This window comes from Protopterus annectens, chromosome 7.part0 (assembly GCF_019279795.1).
Source record: "Protopterus annectens isolate FY-2018-M chromosome 7.part0, PAN1.0, whole genome shotgun sequence".
Classification (NCBI taxonomy): domain Eukaryota; kingdom Metazoa; phylum Chordata; order Ceratodontiformes; family Protopteridae; genus Protopterus; species Protopterus annectens.
In genome coordinates this window covers 1,961,993,293-1,962,013,283 of record NC_056739.1, presented here as the reverse complement: position 1 = coordinate 1,962,013,283, position 19,991 = coordinate 1,961,993,293, and the positions used below count along the sequence as shown (strand labels likewise).

The 19,991-nt window shown below is 41.9% G+C and overlaps 1 protein-coding gene across 1 annotated transcript in view; it reads left to right on the top strand.

The window, feature by feature from the left end:
* The window catches only part of IGF1R (insulin like growth factor 1 receptor), a 1,987,642-nt gene that overhangs the window by 1,682,213 nt on the left and 285,438 nt on the right, over nt 1-19,991 (top strand). Inside the window, exon 14 of the mRNA XM_044078384.1 lies at nt 7,049-7,154. Within this exon, the coding sequence (XP_043934319.1) occupies nt 7,049-7,154 (106 nt within the window). The remainder of the gene's footprint in view (nt 1-7,048; nt 7,155-19,991) is intronic.

Below are 19,991 nucleotides of genomic sequence, written 5' to 3'. Positions count from 1 at the left end.
ATTGAGGAGCTCTCTGATTATGTAGCCCAGGCAGGTATGACCCTGACCTTGAGCAGTATCCTACCTTCACCAAGAATGATGCCACAATACAGAGATAAGACGATCAGCTTTAACAATTGGCTTAAACTCTGGTGTCATTCAAAGGGGATCCAATGTCTGTCTGCCTGGGATGACATGTTGGACAAGCCACGCTGCTTCGCAAGGGACGGCTTGCATTTGTCACCCCTGGGATTCCGGATATTGGCAAAGGCTCTTGCCACCCCCATAGTGCCTTTTTTAGGCAAGGCTCAAATTCTAAACCTACCACCCTAGAACACAAAAAAGGAAAAAAACTAAGGGTAATGCTGCTCAATGCCAGAAGTCTAAATCTCAAAATGCACGCACTCGAGGCCCTTCTCAGTATGGAGAACATCGATGTCTGTGCAGTGACAGAAACCTGGTTCAAGGCTCCTGAGAGCACCCCAGCACTATCAGGTTTTACCTCTTATCATGCTGCCCGCCCCAAAATCCGACAATACTAAGAAAGGAGGGGGTATCCATATTCATCAAAGACACCCACACCTCAAGACTGGTGGCAACGCACGATGCATCGGAGACCATCCAGGTGCAATTAACCATAGGCAAGACTGCTCTGCAAATTGTAGCATGTTACAGGCCACCCTCACAAACTCAGGAACCTCACATGGCCTTCCTGAAAACACTAGAGGGGATAAATGTATCACCAAACACCATCATACTAGGTGACTTCAATTACCCTAATATAGACTGGGAACACTACTCAAGCCCAAACACCCTAGCCCAAAAGTTCCTGGAATTCATAAACTCAAATGCCATGGAACAACTAGTCACCATCCCCACAAGAGGGGAAAACATACTTGATCTCATCATCACGAACATGGGAGCACAATGTTCAACACCGGAAGTATACCCCTCACTGGTGAGATCAGATCACAAACTAATCTCGCTGGAGGTCCTCATCCCACCCCCACCTGAAATAAAAAGACCACAGTAAAGAACTTCTCAAAGCCGACTTCACACTTCTAAAGACTAGTGTGGTCTCCTTTAAGGCCCCCGAGCCGACGGAAAACAGTACTCAAGCCGCTGAATCACTTACAAATGCCTTCTACCAGCACCTGCAGGACTGCCTGGATAAGGCAATCCCAAGCAAAACAAAGACTTTTTGTACCAAAGGCAAGGCCCACTCTGGTGGACCCCAGCCATAAACAAACTCTACAACAAAAGGAGGAAGCTACTACAAGATAGAGCAAAATCCTTAAAAGGTAAGACACCCTTGATCACTATAAGTAAAAAACTAAGAGCTCTCATAAAATCATCCAAAGCAAATTTTGAGAGAAAAATAGCTAAAGACTCAAAAGACAATCATAAGGCCTTCTTTAGCTATGTTAGAAACCTGGAAGGAAACTCCCAGATATGCTCAGAACTAGTTCAAAATGATGTGAAGATTACTGATCCTACAGACATTGCCAACATACTGGCTGACAGGTTCAGTGCAAACTTCTCCCCCCCAAAAGGAGAGATATCTGTACCAAGTGATTGCAGCCCCCAAACATCTCCAACGCCCAAGTGAGAACTGCTCTCTCCAAAGCAAAAACACAGCATCCATGGGACCTGATGGTGTCCCCGGCTGTGTGCTCCACTTAACTCAACGAGGAATTAAACCCACAGCTAGGACAGCTGTTTAATCATAGTCTTACCTCTGGATAATGCACTCCAGGAGTGGCGACTGCAACTGTGGTCCCACTTCACAAAGGCGGTGCCTCCACCGACCCTGGAAATTACCGCCCATTAGCTTGACAAGCCTTATCTGCAAAGCCATGGAGAGGATCATAATGGACCTCATAAATAAAGACATAGGAATTTGCAGACTTTGGATCCATCCCAGTTTGGCTTTGTCAAAGGCAGATCATGCCTTCTAAACTTGGTTGACTTTTCAAACAGTCACCAAAGCCATTGATGAGGGAAAGGCAGTCCATACAGCCTACCTCGATCTGGCGAAGGCCTTTGATACAATACCCCACTCGGGTATCATTGAAAAACTCATCAGCTTAAATGTTAACCCATACATCACAAGATGGGTTGCAAACTGGCTTTGTGACAGAACCCACAGGGTCAGAGTTGCTGGCGCCATGTCAGACTCAAAGCCTGTCACAAGTGGTGTACCACAGGGCTCAGTCCTGGGCCCACTCTTGTTTGGCATCTACTTTTCCGAAGTACAAGCAAACACAGGAGGGTTATGGCTGACAAAGTTTGCAGATGACTGCAAACTGGGCCATAGTAGAAAACACATCTGACACAGATATCCTTCAGAAGGGTCTCACAGAAATGGATAACTGGTGCCAGAGCCATGGCCTAAAGTTAAATGCCAAAAATGCATAGTCATACCCTTCGGGAAAAACAAGGTTACCCCTAGCTACCAAATAGGTGGCAATCCACTGAGTACAGAAGAAGTTATCAGGGACCTGGGGACCCAGGTTGATAGTAGTCTGTCATTCGACACCCATGTAGCTAAAGTAGTTAGGAAGACCTTCTACATTGCCCACCTTATCATGAAGGGATTCTCATCTAGATCAAGGGAGGTCATAGTCTCCCTATACTCATCACTCATCAGACCAATGATTGAATACAATGCCCCATTCGAATGTATCTGACCCGACACTTGCAGCAGCTGGAGAGGCCACAAAGTTCCTCACCAAAAGGATAAAGGGTCTCAAACATCTGTCCTATGCTGCCCGACTGAAAGAACTCCAGCTCTATTCAGTCGCCACCGCTTGCTCAGAGGTGACCTTTGCCTAACATACAAGGCCATGTCAAACCCAGATTTGATGAATATGCTTCACCTCAAAAATCTAGATCCGTCAGAGCCACAAGGGCGGAGACTTAAACCTCGACACGGCTATTAATAGGACGTGCTGGAGGGATAGATTCATCACCCAAAGACTCCCTATGCTGTGGAATAAAATCCCGGTATATGTGAGGCAGAGCACCTCGCTGGCCTTGTTCAAGAGAAATCTTGACCAATGGATGGGAGATCGCAGATATACCCCAGGGATTACCTCAGTGTCACTGCTCAACAGAGGCACAGCAAAATAATGGGTATAGTTCCCCATACTAAAGGGGTGGCGTAAGCCACAAAACTATGGGCTAGGCTTGTAAATGCCCTCGGGCAGATAGCCTAGTATGAACCTATGAACCTATGAACCTATACATGTATGTATATATACATGTATGTATATGTGTATATATATATATATATATATATACATGTATGTATATATATATATATATATATATATATATATATATATATATATATACATGTATGTATATATACATGTATGTATATGTATATATATATATATATATATATATATATATATATATATATATACATGTATGTATGTGTGTGTGTGTATATATATATATATATGTATATATATATATATATATATATATATATATATATATATATATATATATATATATATATACACACATGTATGTATATGTGTATATATATATATATAGATATATAGATCTATAGATATATATACATGTATACATCTTGCCTCTCCACTCAAAAAGTTCAGTAAGTATTTCTCTTTGATTCCCCTCTTTGGGAGTCTCCAAGGGATGCTGTAATTCACAATTGGCTCCCCAGGTCTCCTGTATGTTTATCCCCTTTTCCATTGATGCTGAAGTTTCTACAGAAAGCAAGCAGACTGAAGAGCTCAAGTCATACTCATTGCCCTCTTCTGGCCTCGACAAATATGGTTCCCCTTCCTCTAGTCTCACCTCATATAGCCTCCATGGAAATTGGAACCCAATCAGGACCCCTTATCTTCCCCCCTCAGAATTCTAGTATCCCAATCTCCACACCCTCAAGCTGACTGCATGGTTTCTCCACTTCCAGTGATACTAAGACTGTCCAGGCTCTCTTCCCCAGTCTGTGACATTATTTTGGCCTCCCAAAAGGCCTTCACTAAGAAAGTTTACAGAAGCAAATGGAAGCAGTTCTCTATATGGGCTTTCAAAGAGAACATTGATCCCTTTTCATCATCAACATTAGCCATCCATCTCCTTTTTCTCAGTACTCTTTTTAAAGAAGGGGCAATATTCAGGCTGAAAACGAATCTTTTTATCTGTCAACTTCTAGGTTATATAAGGCTTTTATGAAGGGATTATTCCTTCTTAGACCACCCATAAAAGATCCCTCTCCACTTTGGGACCTAGCAGCGGTCCTTCATGAGTTATCCTCAGAAACCTTTGAACCGGCAAACAAATGTGATGTGAAGTTTCTTTCCTGAAAAACAATTCTTTTGGTGTCCATCACTTCAGCACAAGAATTTCTGGCCTCTTTACCTTATTTTCCCATAAAGATAGGGTGTCTCTACGAACCAAGCCATCCTTTATGCCTAAAGTGGCCACAAAGACTAACATTAATCAGTCCATACAATTACCAGTTTCCTTTCTTAATTTTACTAATAAGGGTGAGTATATGCTGCATCTTCTTGATGTTCATAGACAACTGCATTTCTGTTGTCACAGAACGAAACAGTGCAGGAAATCTGACCAGCTATTTGTGTCCTCCTCCCCGTACCCTCTAGATCAAGCAATTTCAAAAGTGATCCTGGCCAAATGAATTACTGATAGCATTTCACTGATTTACCTTCAAAAAGGTTTGGAATTGCCTCATCCTCCTAGAGCTCACTCCACCAGATCTATGGCTGCATCATCTGCTTTTTCCTCTAGAATGTTGATCGATGACGCCTGCGCTGCAGCCACTTGGTAGAAGAGTCATACCTTTGTTACACATTACAAATTGGAATTGTCTCCAGAACCAGGGCTTCCTTTGGCTCAACAATACTCCAGCATATCCTTCCTTGAAGGCCTCCCAAGAATCACATAGCTGGGGACTCTGACCCATCAGTGAGGAAGAATGACAAGGACAACATAAAATTTAAAAGATATGTTATCATAACTTGACATCTATGTTGTCCATTTTCATTCTTCCTCACTTTCCCTCCCAGTATCCCCTGGCCTTGTCACTTCTAGAAGGATCTTTGGAAGGTTTTGGAACCTGCATGCTCCAGGTTTGAGCCTCAGTCTTTCTTCTATCTGTCCTGTCTCTATTATCCAGTGGGCAGTAAGGCAATAAACTCTGCCTTGGGAGTTGGAGATGCATTATGGGTAGAGGGAGGAGCTCGAGACATGGATCCAAGTCTGAAAAATGCATCCAAATCAGATCCGAGAGTCGAATCCATAACCCATCACAGAGAAAGAATGAAAATGGAAAACCCAGATGCCAGCTTATGGTAAGAACACTACTTTTAATTTTTTACCACTGTTTTCATATTTTAATGTCATGGCTAAATGGGTCAGGGTTGAGACCAGAGAGGGTCTTTGGACACACCTCATCTACCTGGTTAACAAATGTGAATTTGAATAAAATAGGCACTGTGACTTGTTACCTAGGCACACTTTAGAAATGATGGTCTCCGTTTTGTTCAGAGTACCTGTCCTAAACCATTCTGGAGGCAATCTAGTGCTAATGGGAATATTATGAAAGTGTCCACCGTATGTAACCTTGATTTGGCTAATCATAGGGAGCAGTGTAACTTTTTGTACTACCCAATGAAATACCTTAACTTGTGCAAAAAGAGAAAATTTAAAATGTTTCTCACTCAGAAAATAGTGGAGTAAAAATGTTAAGCTGTGCAGCTAGCTAAAGGGAGTTTTTAGTGTACAGTGAATTCTGCAGTTTTGTATGGGCTCCTGGTGAGTGAGCTTTGTCTGATCTTGTGGAAATCGTTGCACCTGGTTTTTGAAGTACTGCATCTTAAATAAATAGTTTTGGGGCTAACAGTAAACTGTGGGGGGGATGCAGTATTCCAATAGTATGGCGTAGGTAGATCCTTCCTCTTTTCACCATGTTGTAGAAGGTAAAGGCCTTAGTTAGGGTCAGGATGACCCAAAATTGACAAGCAACCCAGGTGCTGGAGCAACCAGCCATGGAGAAGGGATGTGTGGGCCTTTCCTGTCTTGCCTATTGTGAGGGATAAAGGTGACCCAATTTGCTGTAATAATGATACCCAGTAGTGAATCAGGTGAAGAATTAGTGGGGCAGAGAGAGTAGCTACCTAGGAGGAGTGGGTTATAACAGTTTTTTTTTGCATATTTTTACCCTCATTTTCTGTTGACCAGCCAATGGGTCCATTCATTCCTCTTCACCATAGTGTAGAGTGACCAGGAAATACCATCATTTAGGCATCCGTCACTGGTAGTTTGTATTTTTCTTTATTTTCTTCTGGTCTTTACTATGAACACTAGGCTAAGTAACAGGTAGGGGAATGCAGTAGACCATTCTTTTACTTCATAAAGGCTGTCCTTTCCTAGCAGCCCTCCATTGCTAGGGTAAGCAGTTGTTTAACTAGTGTCCACCATGGAAAGCCCACTACCCAGTGTATATTTCCAAGTGCACACATAGGCCTCGCTACAGTATCAAGTTTCCCCTAAGTCCCAGTAAGGTTAAATTCTTTGGCATTATCAATTTGTATGAGGTGGTGTTCAGGTCATGGAATCTTAGAACTCTCAGTAACAGCTTAACCCCTGGCTGGTCTCCAAAGGATCTTTTTCTTTTCTGTAAATGGAGTCTTGCAGAGAGCATATGGTGAAGGATATCTTCACAACAATGACTGCTGAAATTTGCTTTAAGGGTTGTTACTCTGTGAATCAAAATTCTCATTGTTTTAATGTCCCTTGTGCCTTAACAACACTAAATGCATCAACAGTTCATTTATTTTTTAAGTGAGAATTTTTGTAAGAATGCACTTTTCTGTTTTGATATATAACTAGTCTGTGAGTAATGTTTATTTTGTCACTTATTCTGATCATGTGTATATATATATATATATATATATGTGTGTGTGTGTGTATGTATTTGTATGTGTAGAAGTTTGTTTTTAATCTGCTGTTGAAAGCTAAACAAGTAAAGTACATAAAATAAGTACTTTTTTGTACCTCTGAACAGCTCAGCCTTATGAACATTTAATACATTTGATGACAACACTACCAATTACGCTGCTCCTTTTTGTAGCTGGAATTCTTTTAATGCTGTATGTCTTCAACAAAAAAAGGTAAGAAACTTAGTCCGTTTACTTTATTAAAATTCATATAAATGTTTCATCTCCCAAACACCAGCTTACACTTATCAAGGGTATCAGAACTTGTCAGAGACTTGGGATGCATGACTAGGCTTAAAAACATCCCTGTGATCATTATACCTGGCACGGTAATGAAATGTTTTAGAAAGTTTTTTTTCTTTTCTTCTTTATGAGATGAACTGAAGAAGTAAAAGTAGTCAAAAAGACAGCAGGTGTAAAGTTCTTGGCTATTATGTTTTCAGTGTTTCATGTGAATATTCACTGTATTTGTAGTTAAAATGAATATTTACATTTTTGCTGCATTGTTAATCTGGTGATGTAGTTAGTGATTGACCGGGTCTCAGCTGCTTTATTAATATAGCAGATAGTTAGAATGACTCTGAGGTTAGTGTGGATTACGTTCTCAGATGGAAACATTTTCAGTAATTAATTCATAAATGTGTTTCGTAGATGTGTATCTCATTTTTCTGGATAGCTGTAGTCATCGATGATCATTTGGATGAATGCTAAGGACTTTCAGGTTGCAGGTGAAGAACTCAGCACAACTTCCATAGTTTTCTTTCTTTTTTAAATAAATAAATGTCTTTATTGTAATTCACCACCAAGAGATTAAAAGAATTAACATGCTTCAGACTTAAAACAATATTTAAATTGCATTTCACTAATATTTTTTTTCAAATTAGGCGAGTCTCCAAGATCAGAATATGAATAACACAATCAGAGGGTGGTATACACAAAAATAATTGAGTAATAGAGTGAGATTTTTAGCCTAATGTCAGAAGTAGAAGTTATTTTTTACTAGTAGCTCCAAAACTTTCATAAAGACAAAACTCATTGTTTAGTAAACACATGATCCTGTGTCAAACTGCTGCGTCATATATTGTAATATCCCATTCAAAAAAATTATACAAATTAGAACTATCAGACAGCAAATGGCAGCTTGTTATCAGTAATTAACATCTGCAGAAAAATTACCCACAGAGGATGCCACTAATCAGGATTCTTGGATCCAGAGGACCAGGTAGTGTATGTTTAAGAACCTTATGAACAAAGTGGTTCCAGTCCTATGATATCATCTTCCAATGTTTAAAAATGAAACCTGCAGGGGATATGCATAGAAGTCTACTCCACAGCAATAGAGAGGTGTCTAATGAAAGCTTAGGATTGTTAAGTCCAAGCAACCAGAATTTAGTGTGAGTGATGTCTCGTACAGGGGCAGCAGAAGCCCACGTCATGGCCTCCACTCATTTTTCACAGATCTTCTTGACCTCCGGGCATGCCCAAATCTTATGACAGTAGTTGGCTTCACTATGGTTACAGAGCCAGCATCTATTAGAATTACACCATCCCCTTGAAAAGAGTCTTTTGGAATGGCGGTGTACAGTTTTCAGCATTTGAGTGGAACTGTGTTACCTTAAAGACTGTGACGAGTTAGTGGTAGGCTGTAGGATGTGCAAGTGTTATGTCCCTTGAACGGCTTGAGCAGTTTAGTAATATACCTGTAAAACTGCTAGATGATGTTCAAATTAGTGGAGTTTCTCTCTTAGCAGATGGCCATAGATCTTCCGTACCATGCTATCATTGTACTTCCTAACTTTGCTTTCTTGCTATTAATGTGGGAGTATTTTAGACCACAGTTGTGCACTCTAAGCTCTTAAATTTAAAATATCTCATAAGGTGCACTGTGGAAAGTAACTTTCATGTGGCTTACTTATCAGAACTTATAATTTCTGTATTATCTTTTGCAGAAATGGTCAGAAGATTTTTCTTTCAGTTTGTTTTTATACCACAGTATATAAAATCAGTACAGTGTTCTCTTTCATGAACATTAGTTAATATTTCTGTGTTATTTACATTGGTTTCTAATGGTACCAATGGCTTTGTAGTTATTCCTTACCTAGTAACTGGCAAAACCATAAGAACTCACTCATCTTGTGCCTTTATTTGTATGATGATGTGTTTTTCCTTTGTGGTATCCATTGGTTCTCTCAGCATCCCATTTTTTTATGTAGGTATCGTTTAGTTGATTTCTGCTGAAACTTTCGATCAAACAGAATCGTTTCTTGCTGTATGCATGCTAGAAATTATTCATATTTATTTTTTGATATCTTTCATCGCATTTACTCTGCTGTCCAGTGGCCATAGTCTTTTTAATATTTCTTTTGTCTTGTCATTATGCACCTCTTTGATTTTTCACTCATGATGTTATGACCAGTAAAGACAGAAAATTACATTTATGATAAGTATTACTGCTGCAGTAGAATTCATAATTGCTGGGAACTGATTGCAAGATAAGTCATCTCATCTGCCCAGACATTCAAAGGTTTGAATGTGCTCAGAGCAGGACTGACTTCAGCTGGTCACTGGGTAGAAAAGGTAGTGCAGCCTGTACCATTTTCCTCTTTGTCCACCCTCAAAAGACCTGGCCTGATGGCTTCACAGCTAACACCTGATTGTTCCATTCATTCTATATGTACAGGAGTGATCCACTCCCAGGCTGGACAACAGCCCTATGGCCTATATCTTCCTGCCGTGGAGTCCCAATCAGGTGTTCACTTCCTGATGAGAGTCAGGTGGTAGCAAGCAGGTCAGATTTCTGGTCCTTGGGGGCAGAATAACCTACCCTGTCCCCATTGGGTGTACTGCCTCCCCCTTAGTGGCTCTGCAGAGTCTGGTATTGCTCACTGGTGTTATGCACAGTGACTGAGTAGGCTTGTCTAGCTTGGACTTCACTGTGTAACACACAGTGCTCCCATTAGGTGTTACCCTATGTGGTGAGCCAGTCTGTATTACTCCACCCCCTCACTCATGGATGGATGGAACAGCAGCAGTGCTCACTCCCATTTTCTCTGACCAGCTCCTGTGGGAGCCCAAGTACCTTGACTGAACTTTTTTTTATTGACTGGTTTAACTCTTATGGATTGTATTACATTAACCTATTTTGACTGATTTTGTTTGGAGAGCCATCTGATACTAATTGTTCTGTAAAAGTTCAGCATGTGGACTGGCCTGTGGTGTTTTCTCTTCTGTCATGTTAATCCGATATTGGTTTGCAAACACTATTTGCCTTTCAAAAAAATTTTCTCCACAGAGGCTTCTGGTTTCAAGTAAAAATAGTCAGCCATTCCTTTTTCAGATTTTTCTTTCAGTATGTCAGGAATACACAAAGTAAAGCTCCATTTCAAAACAGATGAACTTGGAGATGTCATAGTGCTTGACCCTGTCAGCTCCACAGAAACCCGAGGATGCTGAAAGTGGTAATGCACAGCGTTGTACACCATGTCTGCAAAACATTATATTGCGTGATTGCTGACATTTTCAAAAGAAATATTTTTTGCAAAATCAAATCTGATGTGGTTTTCTTAATTTCTCCTCACATTAGGGTCTCAGATCTGACTCGGCCACATTCTCCAGACTTGGATCTGACTCTCGCTCCTCCCTCTTACCCATAATGCACTGCACCCAGCCAAGCACCTCAGATCTTGTTTGCCACTTCAGCATCAAGACGTGGATCTCTGTGCTCTCGAGCTGTGGTCGTTTTCACTGTATTTTCAAGACAGTGTTTGTTATCTTTCGTGGGTTCTGTAAGTTATCCTCCCTCATCCTAGTTAGTTCATTTTCTTGTCGCGTGTGTGTGTTTTTCTCTTTAACCTTTCTTTCCCCCTTCCTGTTATATAAAGAAAAAGGGTTAAAGGAGGGTTTTTAGATTACATAGTTAAAGTTCTTAAAGTTAAAAGTTTCAGTTAGAGTGAGTAATGGCTCTTAGCTTTTCTTGTCTTAGAGTGTCTGTTGGTTTTTGGCAAACTTTGGTACACTTCAGTTATTATCATGTCTGACACTGCACTTCTTTTGGGCATAACATCCCCAGTCAGGATGGCCACAAGGAGTGCATGTATTGTTTAGGTGCAGATCACCTAAAAGCTGATTGTGTGATTTGTGCTCTCGCAGACAGGCATAATAAATTGATGTTAAGGGGTCTTCTTCCATCTTTGGCTCCTGAGGCTCAGACCTCTTCTGTGGCTTCAGCTTCTTCTTCCTCTGCTAAAGAAACAAAAAGGAGGTCTCTCCCTGCCTCCCCGAGAGATCCTCTGGAACTGAAGGTCATGACTAAGAAAACTTCGGATTCAGGGGAAATAATAACTTTGTCACCTCCTTAGTCATTGGTTCCGGTGTCAGATCCATTAGCTCTGGATCCAAGAGCTTGGAGCAGGTCTCCTACCCACTCAATCAAGTCCAAGCACTCCTGACCACCCTCGTTGGGTTCTTTCAGATCATCTAAAAGCTGGTCCAAGGTGGACATGGACAAGGTGATGAGATTCCTCAAGGCCCAGATCCAGATGGGGGTCATGTCTGTTTTGTCCCCTGTCTGGTCTGAGAGCTACCTGGGCCATACTGTCAGGACTCCTCCTCCAATTTGACTCTCCGCTATGGAGTTACAGGTTTCAGGACTCCCGTGTGTGTTGTGTTCAGTGCAGGGGAAGCTTCCTTCCTCGACTTGATGATACCTTTGATCAGCCCTGTTCCTACTCCCTCGGAGCAGAGCAGGTCTTAGATCCAAGTTGTTGGTGCTGGGTATGAGGGAGGAGTGGGATTGGCTCCATCTTTGTCAGAGCCATCTCTTCCCTTAGACGCCTTGGCCTTTTGACAGTTTTGTTCCTATCCCTTTTGGAGGCCACAGATCTGGTGTGGAATCCTAGCTGCTTTCCCTCATAACTTCGGCCTCTCCCAGTCCATCAGCTTTTCAGGTAGTGGAGAGGGTTTTCTCCCAAGTTAAGTCATCACCACATGTCCTGCAATCCACCCCTGTACCCCCTTTGGGGGGGCTTGAGCCCATTCATTCTGTCCTGAGTCAACCCGTCCCGAGTGGCCTCCAGAACTTCCCTACCCAAAAGGGATCCCCTTCTTCCGATACTTCCCCAGAGTACCTCGCTGAAGAAGTCCCCCCAGAAGACTATGTGCAGAAGGAGGCACATTGTCTCCCTTTTGGAGTCATTAACCAAAGACGCTGACTTTGATGAGGGGGAAGGATCCCCCTGATCCACACCTGAGGGCGTCTCCTTCAGAGACATTCTGGAAATCTTGAAGCATAACGGTGGGTGGTCTGCCCACCCTCCTCCTCCTGAGGTGTCAGTGCTGTTGGAGGTATTCGGGATAGGTCCATCTGCGTTCTGGGTGACCGCCTCAGTGGATGACCTTGTTGACTTGGTTTCCTGCCGGGCATGGAAGGATCCAGACACCATTGAGCCCATTCGTAAGTGCCCTGATAGGTTCCGGGTTCCACCAGCAGACAGAAAACAATGGAGTAAGGGTCGCATAGTTGATGCCGTCATGGGTAGTGGCAACCACTAAAAACTGGCAGAGGAGACTGCCAATGTCCATCTGCCTAACAGAGTCTAGAGCATTAGACAGGATTGGAAAGCGCGTTTACGTCTCAGCCACTTATGCACTGAGATTGTTAAATTACCTAGCTCACTTCACCTGAATGCAGAGAGATCTGATCAAGGAGCTCCATGCCTGCGGAGGAATTCAAGAAACATTCTCCCAAGCTGGCCACACTATTGTCAATCACCAATTCCTTGATGAGGTTAATTTCCTTTATAATGGAAGGTACCTCACAAGCTGCTGGTTCAGGAATATCCCTAAGAGGTTATGTGATTTCGTGAAGCCCTTTAAGGCATCCTTTGATTGCCCCTACGATGGTTCTTCATTGTTTGGGCTATCTGTTAGAGACACACTCACTCACAGCACAGAGGACGGGAAGACCCTTTCTGCTGTAGGAATCACAGTTTCTACACCTCAGAGGTCCTTCTCCAGAAACCAATGAGAAGGTAAGAAAATGTGGTTTTGTAAATCCCAAGGGCCCTTCCAAGACCAGTGCAGGAAACACTCCTGTAGAGGCAGAGGAGGATGGTTTAATAGTAGGTACTACCCTAGAGGCAGAGGGGGTCTGCAAAACCAGGGCTTCAGAGTCACTTTTTCTGACAAGCCCTATCAGAGCTCCTGAAGCACATCTGGGAGTTTCTTGTTGATGTTTGGAGGAGGAAGGAAGAAGTGAATGTAGTAGCCTCTGGATATTATGCTTAGCACCCAGGGATTTTGAGCCAAGTGCATCAGATTGAGTGGGAAGCACAGGAAATTCTAAAACTGCTGCAAAAAAGAGGCATCCAAGAGGTCCAGACCAAACAAAGAGGATTTGGAATCTACTCCCGCTTCTTTTTGGTGCTGAAAACGACTGGGGACCTAAGACCCATTCTGGATCTAAGCAAGTTGAATTGTTATGTAAAGAAGATGAGGTTCCGAATAGTTATGGTCCAGTCCATTCTGCCACTGTTGGACAAGGACAATTGGATGTATTCAGTAGATTTCAAGGATCCATACTATCACATCAAAATAGACCAGCACTCAAGGAGATACCTGTTCTTTTGGCTGGGAGCCAATCATTTTTACTTCAGGCACTGCCCTTTGGACTTACCACAGCCCCCCAGGTGTTCACTAAATGTATGGCAGTCGTAACAGCTCATGTGAAACTCAAAGGATTCTAGGTGTTTCCATACTTAGATGATTGGCTACTTACCACCCCCACAAGGCATCATTTTATCCGTTTCATGGATTACTTAATCCAACTTTCACATACTCTGGGCATCACTAATAAACCCAGACAAGTCCAATCTGACTCCTGTGCAGAATCTAGAATTTATGGGGACGCAGCTGAACACAAGGGATCAAATAGCTTGTCTTCCCTTGCACTGCATAAAAGCACTGAGGAATCAAGTGTATGAATTGTTATCCCATTGGTCCCTCCCTGAATGAATAACCTTAAAAGCCCTAGAATCCATGTCAGCAACAATTCTGTTAGTCCCTTGAGCAAGGCTCTTCATGCGGATTCTTCAGTGGACATTGGCAGCGCTGTGGTCCATTCTCTATCAGCCGCTAACTTTTCCCATCAGATTGACACCGGTTTGCAAACGTCATCTCAGCTGGTGGATTCATTTGGACAGTCTCCTTTTAGGTAGACCCTTAACCCCCTCCAAATGCCACAGTGACCACAAACGCTTACCAGTTTGGTTGGAGGGGACATTACAGTGGGAAGATGGTCCAAGGCACATGGTCCCCCATCAAGACCAGGTTGCATATCAATGTCCTAGAGATGAAGGCAGTTCTCCTAATGTGCCTTTCAGGACGTTTTCCCCATGGGGACAATTGCAGTTCACACTGACAGCATGTCTGTAGTATGGTATGTCAACATGCAAGAAGGAACCCGTTTGTACCCCTTGTGCAGTGAGATCATGAGGGTGTGGGAATGGGCGATCTCTTTGGACCGCCTCCTGGTTGTAACGCACATTCTGGGGAAAGCCAACAACTTAGTGGACAGACTCAGCAGATCAATCCTGATTCTGCATGAGTGGTCCCTCAGTCAGTGACAAACATTATCTTCAATCACTGGGGTCAACCTTACTGCAAACTTTTTGCCTATCTCATCAACAACAAATGCAGCAAGTTCTTTGCTCTGATCATCCCTCCGGGGGAGGCGCCAAGGGTTGCTGTGGTGCACAGTTGCGCGCGCCCCCCCCCCCCCCGAGTCTCCTGTATGCTTATCCCCTTCTTCCACTTATCCCGAAGTTTCTTCAGAAGGCAAGCAGGCTGAAAGAGCTCAGTCATCCTCATTGCCCCCTTCTGGCCTCTGCAGGTATGGCTCCCCTTCCTCTGGTATCTGAAATATCCTCTGTAGATACTGGAGCCCAGACAAGACCTCCTCTCTCACCCATTATGAATGCGGCACCCGAATCTTCTTGCCCTCAGATTGACCACTTGGTTTCTCCACTTCCAACCCTAGCAAGACAGTCCAGGCTTGCTTCTCCATAATTCTAGCATTGCAAAAAAGGTTTCTACTAAGAAAGTTTACACCAGCAAGTGGAAACTGTTCACTGTTTGGGATACAAGTAGGAATATTAACCCTTTCGCAGTACCTTTCTCTGATATTCTGTTTTGTCTTAGACCCTGTGTAAGGAAGGAGCTAGCTTCTCTACCATCAAGCTTCAATTAGCTGCAATTTCTGATTTTCATGTTGCTAGTCAATGTCATTCCCTGTCCACTTTTAGATTATGCAAGTCTTTTATGAAAGGCATTGTCTTGTTTGAGGCATCCCATCAAGGATCCCTCTCCACCTTGGGGATGTCACTGTCATGCTACAGGGTTTGATTCAGGGACCGTTCGAACCAGCTGCCAGTTGTTACATGAAGTTTTTGTCATGGAAGACAATCTTCTAAGTGGCCATTACTTCAGCTACTTCCATATCTCCTTACATAATTTTTCATAAGGACAGGTTTTCTCTACGTACCAATCCTTCCTTTATGCTTAAAGTGGCCATGGGAAAAAACATCAGTCAGTCCATTCACCACTGGTGATCCTTCCAATTTCTTTCTAATAAAGAGGAGTAAGCTCCTCATTTTCTCAACATTCATAGACAGTTGCATTTCTATCTACACAAAACTAGACCATGCAGGAAGTCTGAGCAACTGTTTGTAGCTTTCTCAGCTAGCAAAGTGGGCCAAGCAGTCTCCAAACTCACTCTAGCAAAGTAGATAACTGGTTGTATCTCTTTCATTTACTCACAAAAGGGTGTGGAAATACCTCAACCTCCTAGGGCACATTCCTCGAGGGCTATGGCTACTTCTTCTGCCTTCTCATCTCAAACCTTCATTGATGATGTTTTGTGCAGCAGCTACATGGTCTAACAGTCGCACCTTTGTGGTGCACTATAAGTTAGATATCTTTTCTAGGACCAGGGCTTCCTTTGGCTCAGTGGTACTCTGGCGTATCCTTCCATGAGGACCACCCAAGAATCACATATCTGCGGACTCTGACCCTATCATGAGGAGGAGTGAAGAAAACAGCATCAGATTAGAAAGTTGTCTTACCATAACTTGCCATCTGTGTTGTCTATCTTCATTCCTCGTCACCCTGCTTCATTCTTGTAGTGTATTGTGGAACCTAGAGGGACTCCTAAGTCCCATGTCTGAGCCTCATCTGCCGTTATTCTTTGCTGTCTGGGTTATGGATGTATGGAATCGGCAAACTCGACCTGAGGTGCTTGGGTGGGTGTAGTGCATTATGGATAAGAGGGAGGAGCACAAGAGTCGGATCCAAGTCTGGAGAATGTGGCCGAGCCGGATCTGAGACCCTATTGTGAGGAGGAATGAAGCTAGACAACATAGATGCCAAGTTATAGTAAGACATAACTTTCTATTAAATCAAACTACACTTCTAATGAATAGTTTATTTTTCCAACATTTTGGCTAAAAATGCCATTTGATTTCACTGACATTGCAATATAAACTTTTTTTTTATTTTTCTCCCATAGATGACCAACAAAAGAAGCTTGTGTCGCTTCTCGATTTTTGGGTCTACCTCCTCTTGGCCTCCACCAGTCTTTTTCAAGTAAGGGCTGGAGATGGCAAGGAGGTCAAAATGCCCCAGATCTGCATATTGTTGCTTGACGTGGATGTTTTTTTTTCTATATGCCTTAGCTTCCCTTCTCACCACATGCACTTGTACATCCAAACTGGATGCTGGCATTTCAGTCTACCTCTGTGGCAACTCGGCCATTGTTCCCCCCACCTACTCCCCATAAGGCAATGTCCCCTTTCCCTGGCATGAATGGACTGTAAGGTGCACCCAAGTGTGTACCCTCCCTCCAAGTGTAAACATGCCCGTCCTTCTGTGCCAGCAACTCAAATGCCTGAATAGCTAATCAGATTTGGGTCACCTAGGCCACAGTCAGGTCTTTATCCCCCTATACCATGGTGCTGACCAGATGTATTTTTTTTTTTTCAGCTTGAAATTGTTTTGGAGTTTTGGTTTGTTTTGAATTAATTTTATTGGTGTAAGTACATTCCTTTTATGATCCAGAGTTCTAGATGAGTGGAAGAGTTTCAGTGAAAGCAATGTCTGTACTTTCTTTGTAGTTATGCAGTTGTGGGGTTGCTACATTTAAGTCAGGTAATGTGGGGTTCGGGGAGTAGTTATAAAATTAGTATGTTTAATTAAAGGCGTTTGGAAGGTTCCATGGTTTAATCTTCCTGCAGAAAACCTTGGTTTTCTGTATTCTTTTAGAATGTTCATTGAAACTACATTTCGGCGTAGAGCAGTGCAAATTTATATTTTATTTCTGATGTATTAATTGGTCGAGTCCAATATTCAGTAAATCCCACTTCCAGTACCTGTTTCCCCAACTGTCACTGCCCCTTGAGAGAGGGTGACATTTTAAGATTTTCTGTATAGCGTCGTACTCTGGCATTCATCTTGAATAACTATGTACAACATGTTTGAAGTTATCTGATGGCATTGTTTGACAAGAGGCTAGCATACTCATCAGTTGTAGTACACCTTATAGCTGTGTGACCTTGCCTACTCCTAGAGCTCCAGTTGTCATCTGTTTCCAATTAATTTTCAGTAGAGATCCCCCATCTGAGACCCTGAAAGAGAGCAGTATCCCTCCTTCTTAAGACCTCAACAGTATAACTACTGTAAAATTCTTTTACTAACAGTAGCCTCACCTTATAGAACATCTTTACTACAAGCTCTGATGTGAAATAGCATTTTTAAACGCATTTTATTATAAATATTTAGATTTTAAACAATGACATAGGTGCACATTAATAGAAAACAAGCTGTAGTAACATTTTTCATTATATTCATGCATTGTACGCATTTTTTAACCGTTGTAATTCACTCCTATATTACAGAAATTGCTCAGTTGCTGCCTTCGTTTATATCTCACTCCCCATCTTAAAAATTATTCTGCATATATCCTCAAAAATTCTGTTTATTTCTATGTAATTTGTGCTTTTCCTTTTATAAAGATCCCTTCTCTAGTTTTTTTTTAATTTCCTATACAATATTTAGTACCTCAGTGCTGCAGCTGTTAGCAATGTTGCCTCACAGCAGGAGGTTCTCTGTTTTGATTCTTAGCCGGGGTGCCTCTTCTGTGCGGAGTCTGCATGTCCTCCCTGTGGTCGTGTAGGTTTCCTCCCACACTCCATAGACATATGCAGTAAGTGGATTGGACACTCTAAATTGGCTGTAGATGCAAGTGCATGTGCGAGTGAATGGTACGGATGAACTACCACGGCAGGGCTAAACCAACCAGCAGTGTAAACCTTGTCTCAAGATGATTGTCACTGTTGAAGTGACACCCCAACCCCATGTGCAGAATGGGAAAAAGGGGTTGAGGATGGATGGATTTAGTACTTCAATTACAGTTGGTTTACATTTTGATTTCCAGTTTCTAGTAATTGCTGTTTTGGCAGTCTGTAGCACTGAACTTAGTAAAGCCTTACTGTGAGCAATTCAGGTCCTGTGTCCCAGCTCAAAAAAATTATTTCGTTACTTAACTATTTACACTCCCAGAATGTATTCTGTAGGGAATTTTCAGAATCTGCCATCTTGTTACATTCCCAAAAAACATTCCTAATTAGCTCTGTCTTTTCCATCATCTGGCCTGCATTTGCTCTCTGCCTGAGGAAACTTTTTCTGAAGTTTGCTTGGGGTATAGAAGTACCTATGCAAACACTTCCAAAGCAAAATCCTAAACCCTTCTGAACTTTGTTGCATACTTGGGAGCCATACAGATTTCCTCCCATAGTTCTTTTGTAAATTGTGTTTTTATTTTCTCACAGATTTTTTCAAGCTCCTCTGATTAACTGTTAACACATAATCATCCAACTTAATCATGCAATGTTTTATATGCCCGACTAATTATTCATTTTATTAACAGTAGTTTCTGTTCTAGACTTCACTAAAAACTCTACCAGAGCTGGTCTTTCACTAATCATTCCTCTATCCCTTTCTCTCTACTTATACTGTGATATCAATCCCTGTTTGGGAATGCAATCTCTAACCTGCAGTCCAAACAGCTTTTGGCCTCATTCGACTCTGGCACCTTTCCATCTTTAGTTATTTGTTCCCAATGCCATGGTTCCTTTGATAATTTTCTTCAATAAATTCCAGCCTACTCTTGCATGTTTTCAGTACCCTACTTGCAGTCATCCCTATTGGTGTAATCTCCTTTTTCCATTTCTGCAGTTCTTAGAAGATTTTTGCTAGTTTATGAATATAATATTTATGCATATTTTTGTTATTCTCTTTAAGGACCTGCATCCAAAATCCCATTATCTTCTAACTTCTTGACTCCCCTCCCCCATTTCATCATTATCTCTTTCCACTTTGAATTATAACTTTCTGCTTGTGTTGTATATGAGCCTTATCTGCATAGCTCTAAAGTATCCCTTCAAATTAAGTAATCCTAAAACACCTTGTTCTGTGAGTCAGATCAGTTTATCACAGTTAACCCTTGCCATCTTTCCCTCCAAAATAAGTTCCTCCAACTCCATTAGTTATGGTCCTCAGCTTCTATTCTGTTTAATGAAAAATATGCCTGACCTATATATAAAACTGAAGAAACTAGAAATGGTTCCACAACTTGGATCCTACTTTACGTAATAAAGAACTTCCTGCTTTTCAATTTTTGCATTATATTTTGTTTAGTTTTTCCCCACATATCCTTATCTGCCATAGTAAAATTCTTTTTAATATGTGCACTTGAACACCACTTCCTATTGTGTCCCTGTAAATATGGGTAACAAATTCATGTGTGGTTTCATAGTTTACTGCTATAGCCTTTGTTTTATCTGCACTTATTTTATATTCTAAAAAGACTTGAAACTGTCTCAGTGTTCCATAACAGTGAAATCTCCTTTTTCTGGATTTATCAAGTACAAAATTAATGCCATCTGCAAGCAGAGCTAACTT